Source organism: Oncorhynchus gorbuscha, linkage group LG19 (assembly GCF_021184085.1).
Source record: "Oncorhynchus gorbuscha isolate QuinsamMale2020 ecotype Even-year linkage group LG19, OgorEven_v1.0, whole genome shotgun sequence".
Lineage (NCBI taxonomy): Eukaryota > Metazoa > Chordata > Actinopteri > Salmoniformes > Salmonidae > Oncorhynchus > Oncorhynchus gorbuscha.
Window position 1 is genome coordinate 70920556 of NC_060191.1, and position 9768 is coordinate 70930323.

General features: G+C 50.3%; 1 protein-coding gene across 1 annotated transcript; it reads left to right on the plus strand.

Moving 5' to 3' along the window:
• Positions 1 to 1981: 1981 nt before the first annotated feature.
• Positions 1982 to 3679, plus strand: LOC124004960 (extensin-1-like). Its single transcript, XM_046313763.1, has 2 exons — positions 1982 to 2156; positions 2496 to 3679. The coding sequence occupies exons 1-2, from the start codon at positions 1982 to 1984 to the stop codon at positions 3677 to 3679; spliced, it is 1359 nt and encodes a 452-aa protein (XP_046169719.1).
• Positions 3680 to 9768: the final 6089 nt, after the last annotated feature.

A 9768-nucleotide genomic window follows, 5' to 3' on the forward strand; every position in this document is an offset into this window, starting at 1 on the left:
TATCCTACCCTATCCTACCATACCCTATCCTACCATACCCTACCCTATTCTACCCTACCCTATTTTACATTTTACCCTACCCTATTTACCCTACTCTATCCTACCCTATCCTACCATACCCTATCCTACCATACCATACCCTATTCTACCCTATCCTAATCCTACCCTATCCTAATCTATCCTACCCATACTCTATCCTACCATACCGTACCCTATTCTACCCTATCCTAATCCTACCCTATCCTAATCTATCCTACCATACCCTATTCTACCCTATCCTAATCTATCCTACCATACCCTATTCTACCCTATCCTAATCTATCCTACCATACCCTATTCTACCCTATCCTATTCTATCCTACCATACCCTACCCTATTCTACCCTATCTTGTACTACCCTTTCTTACCCAATCCCATCCTACCCTATCATATTCTACCCTACCCAGTCCTACCCAATTATATCCTACTCTATCATATTCTACCCTACCCTATCCTATCCTGCCCTATCCTGCCCTATAATGTCCTAGCTTATTCTATCATACCCTATTCTACCCTATCCTATTCTATCCTACCATACCCTACCCTATTCTACCCTATCTTGTACTACCCTTTCTTACCCAATCCCATCCTACCCTATCATATTCTACCCTACCCAGTCCTACCCAATTATATCCTACTCTATCATATTCTACCCTACCCTATCCTACCCTACCCCATCGTACCCTACCCTATCCTATCCTGCCCTATCCTGCCCTATAATGTCCTAGCTTATTCTATCATACCCTACCCCATCGTACCCTACCCTATCCTATCCTGCCCTATCCTGCCCTATAATGTCCTAGCTTATTCTATCATACCCTACCCCATCGTACCCTACCCTATCCTATCCTGCCCTATAATGTCCTAGTTTATTCTATCATACCCTACCCCATCGTACCCTATTCTATCATGTCTTATTCTACCCACTCATAACATATCAATACAGTTGACCCGTCTAGCTGCCCACAACAACCACCATGCCATTCCATCGCTGCACCTTCCAAGGCAGCGAACCTCAACTAAAACTCCAAAATCAACCCCTCCAACTCCACCATCCATTCTACCTACAACTGAACACCCCCCCCGATTTTCAAAACCAAATCGGCCTCCCCTAAATTCTACACATCCCAAAATGACCCCCATCTCCTCCACCTCTTCCAACCCTCTCCCCAGCCTTGTTCCCAACTGACTGCATATTTAAATCTAGTTAGATATTGATGGGTTGCAAGCACTTAGAGTGCTTGCAACCTGAAGGATCACAGAGATATCCCTGAACTTGTCTTTACGGTTCAATCAACTGATAATACTATGGGCCTGGGATTTAGAGAGAACCCCACAAAGACAAAAGAGTTCCTCTCATCTGTCTCACACACACTACCTGAATCGTACTACCTCTCGCTCTCTCATCTATTTTTCTCTCTTAATATTCCTTTTCCAGTCTCTTTTTATACCCCTCTCTCTCTCTCTCTCTCTCTCTCTTTCTGTCCCTCTTCCACTCGTTTCTCTCTCTCTCTCTCTCTCTCTCTCTCTCTCTCTCTCTCTCTCTCTCTCTCTCTCTCTCTCTCTCTCTCTCTCTCTCTCTCTCTATTTCTCCCTCTCTCTTTCTTTCTATCCCTCTCTCACTTGTTCTCTCCCTCTCTCTCTCTCTCTCTTTCTTTCTATCCCTCTCTCACTCGTTCTCTCCCCCTCTCTCTCTTTTTTTCTATCCCTCTCTCACTCATTATCTCCCTCTCTATCTCTCTCCCTCTCTTTCTTTCTTTCCCCTCTCTCTCTCTCTCTCTCTCTCTCTCTCTCTCTCTCTCTCTCTCTCTCTCTCTCTCTCTCTCTCTGTGTGACACGACAGATCACACACGTGTTTAAGAAGGGATTAAGTAGTTAAAGGATTTATCCTTGTTTTTCCCGTAATTTCCCAAAATGATGTTTTCAAGGCTGTGTGAGCGAGATGGTGATTCGTGACTGCTGCTTTGTAGATTTCCACAGACATAAACCCCCACCCCCCACCCCCCACCCCCTCGGTGCTCAGCGTAGTGTGAGACAACACACAGTAGATTCCTCTTGTCTGGACCCGACTGTGGCACACATCACACGAAACGAAGGGAGGAAGGGGGAGGGAAAGGGTACACTGGGGACAGGGGGGAAGAGAGGGGACACAGCAAAGTGGAAGATGGGAAGTGGTGTAATAGATGAGACCGAGCAAAGTGCACAAAGTGTGTGTGTGTGTTGGGGGGGGGGTATAACGGGGTGAATGGGGGTTACAGTAGAGAACAGTGGAAGAGGTAGGGGTGAGACGGGGGGCAAGGGCTCCAGGAGAGAAACAACAGACAGGAGAAGAGTGGGGGGTAAAAGAGAAGGAGAGGGGCGAGGGAGACACGGGGTGTATGTTTGACACCTGGCTGAGTGGCCTTGTTTTCCTTGAGCTTCTCTTGCTGCCTACTTGCCTCTTTGCGTGGGAGCAGGGAAAGAATCCCATTTGGCTGCACATCAGCCCCCGCTAGACAACACATATCAGCCCCCGCTCGACAACACATATCAGCCCCCGCTCGACAACACATATCAGCCCCCGCTCCACCTACGACAACACATATCAGCCCCCGCTCCACCTACGACAACACATATCAGCCCCCGCTCCACCTACGACAACACATATCAGCCCCCGCTCCACCTACGACAACACATATCAGCCCCCGCTCCACCTACGACAACACATATCAGCCCCCGCTCCACCTACGACAACACATATCAGCCCCCGCTCCACCTACGACAACACACATCAGCCCCCGCTCCACCTACGACACACATATCACCACATACGACAACACATATCAGCCCCGCTCCACCTACGACAACACATATCAACCCCCGCTCCACCTACGACAACACATATCAGCCCCCGCTCCACCTACGACAACACATATCAGCCCCCGCTCCACCTACGACAACACATATCAGCCCCCGCTCCACCTACGACAACACACATCAGCCCCCGCTCCACCTACGACAACACATATCAGCCCCGCTCCACCTACGACAACACATATCAGCCCCCGCTCCCCCGCTCCACCTACGACAACACATATCAGCCCCCGCTCCACCTACGACAACACACATCAGCCCCCGCTCCACCTACGACAACACATATCAGCCCCCGCTCCACCTACGACAACACATATCAGCCCCCGCTCCACCTACGACAACACATATCACCTACGACAACACCAGCCCCCGCTCCACCTACGACAACACATATCAGCCCCCGCTCCACCTACGACAACACATATCAGCCCCCGCTCCACCTACGACAACACATATCAGCCCCCGCTCCACCTACGACAACACATATCAGCCCCCGCTCCACCTACGACAACACATATCAGCCCCCCGCTCCACCTACGACAACACATATCAGCCCCCCGCTCCACCTACGACAACACATATCAGCCCCCGCTCCACCTACGACAACACATATCAGCCCCCGCTCCACCTACGACAACACATATCAGCCCCGCTCCACCTACGACAACACATATCAGCCCCATATCGCTCCACCTACGACAACACATATCAGCCCCCGCTAGACAACACATATCAGCCCCCGCTCCACCTACGACAACACATATCAGCCCCCCCCTGCTCCACCTAGACAACACTATCAGCATATCAGCCCCCGCTCCACCTACGACAACACATATCAGCCCCATATCAGCCCCGCTCCACCTACGACAACACATATCATCAGACAACACATATCAGCCTCCGCTCCACCTACGACAACACATATCAGCCCCTGCGCGACCTACGACAACACATATCAGCCCCCGCTCGACAACACATATCAGCCCCCGCTCCACCTACGACAACACATATCAGCCCCCGCTCCACCTACGACAACACATATCAGCCCCCGCTCCACCTACGACAACACATATCAGCCCCCGCTCCACCTACGACAACACATATCAGCCCCCGCTCCACCTACGACAACACATATCAGCCCCCGCTCCACCTACGACAACACATATCAACCCCCGCTCCACCTACGACAACACATCAGATCACTCACACACAGAGCACAGCCAAGAAACAGACAGGCGAGATGAGACAGTGGCAGACAGCAACTACAAACCGCAATTGTCTGTCTGTCTGTCTGTCTGTCTGTCTGTCTGTCTGTCTGTCTGTCTGTCTGTCTGTCTGTCTGAGCACACAGAGAGAGAGAAATAATGCCAGTGAGCCACGTGGGTCTATGTCTGCCTGCCTGTCTGTCTGCCTGCCTGCCTGCCTACACTGTGAGAGTAACCTCAGCCTGTCTGTCAGCAAGGACAGCACTCAGCAATGTGTCTCCATGATTTACATAGTTGCTTGGCGGGAAGCTACGTTCAGGCCAACACTGCACCAACACTGCAAATTAAGAAGCCAATAAAAATGTAGAAGACAAGAGCTAGGCCTAATTTAGACCTCGCTCCCAGCCAAATAATGCTAGGCCTGATGTAGACCGAGCTCCCAGCCAAATAATGCTAGGCCTGATGTAGACCGAGCTCCCAGCCAAATAATGCTAGGCCTGATGTAGACCGAGCTCCCAGCCAAATAATGCTAGGCCTGATGTAGACCTAGCTCCCAGCCAAATCAATTCTAGGCCTAACAACCTCAGCTAATCAGCTTAACTCATCAGCTCATCAGCCTATGGGACTGACACTACACGCTGCAGGACCTACAGGACTAACACTACACCCTGCAGGACTAACACTACACCAAGCAGGACCTACAAGACTGACACTACACCCTACAGGACTGACACTACTGTCATGTTTTGTCTTATATTGTCTTGTCATTTTGCTTTCCCTTCTGTTCGTTTTCCCCCTGCTGGTCTTTTTAGGTTCGTTCCCTTTTTTCTCTCTCCCTCCCTCTCTCTCTTCTCCCTATCGTTCCGTTTCTGCTCCCAGCTGTTCCTATTCCCCTAATCAATCATCTAATCTTTTCACACCTGTTCCGTATCTTGCCCTCTGATTAGAGTCCCTATTTCTCCCCTTGTCTTCCGTTTCTGTCCTGTCGGATCCTTGTATATTGTTCGCCGTGCTGTGTCTTGTTTCCCTCAGATGCTGCTTGTGAGCAGGTGTCTGAGTCTGCTACGGTCGGTGCCTTCCCGAGGCAACCTACAGTTTATGGTCGAGTCTCCAGTCTGTCCTCGTCACTACGAGTGGAATTAGTTTTTTATGTTTTGTTTTCTGCTCTGATTTGTCTAGGAGTATTGCCTATTTCCTTTACTGGAATAAAGACGCTTTTGGGTCCTCATTCACCTGCATAACAGAAGGATCCGACCGGACAGAATGGACCCAGCGACTATGGATTCTCTCTACTCTACTCTCGAGTTCCAGGGAGCGATGCTCGGCAGACACGAGCAGGAATTGTCTGCTGCTCGGCATGCCGTTGAGACCCTGGCCGCTCAGGTCTCCGACCTCTCAGGACAGTATCAGAGTCTTCGTCTCGTGCCACCAGCTACTTCCGGGTCTTCCGAGCCTCCGGAACCTAGGGTTAATAACCCACCATGTTATTCTGGGCAGCCCACTGAGTGCCGCTCCTTTCTCACCCAGTGTGATATAGTGTTCTCTCTCCAACCCAACACATACTCAAGAGAGAGAGCTCGGATTGCCTACGTCATATCACTCCTTACTGGTCGGGCTCAGCAGTGGGGCACAGCTATCTGGGAGGCAAGCGCTGAGTGAACTAACAATTATCTGAACTTTAAAGAGGAGATGATAAGGGTTTTTGATCGTTCAGTTTTTGGGAAAGAAGCTTCCTGGTCCCTGTCTTCCCTATGTCAAGGTAATCGATCCATAACAGATTACTCTATAGAGTTTCGCACTCTTGCTGCCTCCAGTAACTGGAACGAGCAGGCGTTGCTCGCTCGTTTTCTGGAGGGACTCCACGCTAAGGTTAAGGATGAGATTCTCTCTCGGGAGGTTCCATCCAGCGTGGATTCTTTGATTGAACTCGCTATTCGCATTGAACGACGGGTAGATCTTCGTCACCGAGCTCATAGAAGAGAGCTCGCGTTAACTGTGTCTCCCCTCTCTCCGACACTACCATCTTTCCCCACTGACTCAGGTGTTGAGCCCATGCAGCTGGGGGTATTCGCATTTCGACTAAGGAGAGGGAACGGAGAATCACCAACCGCCTCTGTCTCTATTGCGGTTCCGCTGGTCATTTTGTCATTTCATGTCCAGTTAAAGGCCAGAGCTCATCAGTAAGCGGAGGGCGACTGATAAGCGCTACTAGACGGTCCTCTCCGTCAAGTACCTGTACTACCTTACCGGTCCATCTACGCTGGACCGGATCGGCAGCTTCCTGCAGTGCATTAATAGACTCTGGGGCGGAGGGCTGTTTTATGGACGAAGCCTGGGCTCGGGAACATGACATTCCTCTCAGACAGTTAGGGGAGCCCACGGTCATGTTTGCCTTGGATGGTAGTCCTCTCCCCAGTATATTATGTGAAACACTACCTTTAACCCTCACTGTATCTGGTAACCATAGTGAGACCATTTCTTTTTTGATTTTTTGTTCACTTTTTACACCTGTTGTTTTGGGTCATCCCTGGCTTGTGTGTCATAATCCTTATTTTGATTGGTCTAGTAATTCTATCCTTTCCTGGAACGTTTCTTGTCATGTGAAGTGTTTAATGTCTGCAATTTCTCCTGTTTGTTCTGCTCCCTCTTCACAGGAGGAACCTGGTGATTTGACAGGAGTGCCGGAGGAATATCATGGTCTGCGCACGGTCTTCAGTCGGTCCAGAACCAACTCCCTTCCTCCTCACCGGTCGTATGATTGTTGTTCTGATCTCCTCAAGAAGCGTTTTGCATCCGCTCCTATCCTTGTTGCACCTGACGTCACTAAACAGTTTATTGTCGAGGTTGACGCGTCGGGGTGGGCGTGGGAGCCATTCTGTCCCAGCGCTCCGATACTGACGATGGGGTCCACCCTTGCGCGTATTTTTCTCATCGCCTGTCACCGTCGGAACGTAACTATGATGTGGCTAACCGTGAACTGCTCGCCATCCGTTTAGCCCTAGGCAAATGGCGACAGTGGTTGGAGGGGGCGACCGTTCCTTTTGTCGTTTGGACTGACCAAAGGAACCTTGAGTACATCCGTTCTGCCAAACGACTGAATGCGCGTCATGCTCGTTGGGCGTTGTTTTTCGCTCGTTTCGAGTTCGTTATTTCTTATTGCCCGGGTACTAAGAACACCAAGCCTCATGCTTTATCCTGTCTCTTTAGTTCTTCTGTGGCTTCTACTGTTCCCGAGGGGATCCTTCCTGTTGGGCGTGTTGTCGGGTTGACTGTCTGGGGAATTGAGAGACAGGTTAAGCAAGCACTCACGCACACTGCGTCGCCGCACGCTTGTCCTAGTAACCTTCTTTTCGTTCCTGTTTCTACTCGTCTGGCTGTTCTTCAGTGGGCTCACTCTGCCAAGTTAGCTGGCCATCCCGGCGTTCGAGGTACTCTTGCCTCTATTCGCCAGCGCTTTTGGTGGCCTACTCAGGAGCGTGACACGCGCCGTTTCGTGGCTGCGTGTTCGGACTGCGCGCAGAATAAGTCTGGTAATTTTTTTCTGCTTCTGCTCCTGGTCTTGCTGGGTCTCAGTCTGTTCCCTGCCACCGCATCTCTCCTGTTCTTGTTCCTGCCCTTGCTGTGTCTCAGTCTGTCCCTAGTTGTTACTCTCCTGGCCTGTTTGGTCCTGTTTGCTCTAAAGCTTTCAGTTCTCTACCCGTGTCTCATTTTTTTTTAGAGTAGTACCCTAGTTTCCCTTTTTTTCGTTTTCCGTTACGGTCCTGAGGAGAGGAGTTGGGTTCTTTCTCGGGACGTGCTGGACCGTTTGTGATCTATGATTTCCTCCGTTGCCGCCAGTGTTCCTCCTCGAGAGCGCCAGGAGGCGCTCGGTGAGTGGGGGGGTACTGTCATGTTTTGTCTTATATTGTCTTGTCATTTTGCTTTCCCTTCTGTTCGTTTTCCCCCTGCTGGTCTTTTTAGGTTCGTTCCCTTTTTTCTCTCTCCCTCCCTCTCTCTTCTCCCTATCGTTCCGTTCCTGCTCCCAGCTGTTCCTATTCCCCTAATCAATCATCTAATCTTTTCACACCTGTTCCGTATCTTGTCCTCTGATTAGAGTCCCTATTTCTCCCCTTGTCTTCCATTTCTGTCCTGTCGGATCCTTGTATATTGTTCGCCGTGCTGTGTCTTGTTTCCCTCAGATGCTGCGTGTGAGCAGGTGTCTGAGTCTGCTACGGTCGGTGCCTTCCCGAGGCAACCTACAGTTTATGGTCGAGTCTCCAGTCTGTCCTCGTCACTACGAGTGGAATTAGTTTTTTATGTTTTGTTTTCTGCTCTGATTTGTCTAGGAGTATTGCCTATTTCCTTTACTGGAATAAAGACTCTGTTTTCGCCAAGTCGCTTTTGGGTCCTCATTCACCTGCATAACAACTACACCCTACAGGACTGACACTACACCCTACAGGACTGACACTACACCCAACAGGACATACAGGACTGACACTAAACCCTGCAGGACCTACAGGACTGACACTACACCCTACAGGACCTACAGGACTGACAGTATACCGTACAGGACTAACACTATACCCTACAGAACTGACACTATACCATACAGGACTGACACTATACCCTACAGGACTGACAGTATACCCTCCAGGACTGACACTATACCATACAGGACCTCCAGGACTGACACTACACCCTACAGGACCTACAGGACTGACACTATACCCTATAGGACTGACACTATACCCTACAGGACCTACAGGACTGACACTATATCCTACAGGACTGACACTATACCCTACAGGACTGACACTACACCCTACAGGACCTACAGGACTGACACTACACCCTGCAAGACCTACAGGACTGGCACTATACCCTACAGGTCTGACACTATACCCTACAGGACTGACACTACACCCTACGGGACCTACAGGCCTGACACTATACCCTACAGGACTGACACTACACCCTACAGGACCTACAGGACTGACACTACACCCTGCAAGACCTACAGGACTGGCACTATACCCTACAGGTCTGACACTATACCCTACAGGACTGACACTACACCCTACGGGACCTACAGGACTGACACTACACCCTGTGGGACTAACACTATAGCCTACAGGACTGACACTATGACCTACAGGACTAACACTATACCCTACAGGACTGGCACGATACCCGACAGGACTGACACTATACCCTACAGGACTGACACTATACCCTACAGGACTGACAATATACCCTACAGGACTGACACTATACCCTACAGGACTGACACTATACCCTACAGGACTGACACTATACCCTCCAAGACCTACAGGACTGGCACTATACCCCACAGGACTGACACTATACCCTACAGGACTGAAACTATACCCTACAGGACTGACACTACACCCTACAGGACTGACACTATACCCCACAGGACTGACACTATACCCTACAGGACTGACACTACACCCTACAGGACTGACACTATACCCTACAGGACTGACACTATACCCTACAGGACCTACAGGACTGGCACTATACCCCACAGGACTGACACTATACCCTACAGGACTGACACTATACCCTACAGGACTGACACTACACCCTACAGGACTGACACTATACCCCACAGGACTGACACTATACCCTACAGGACTGACACTATACCCTACAGGACTGACACTAC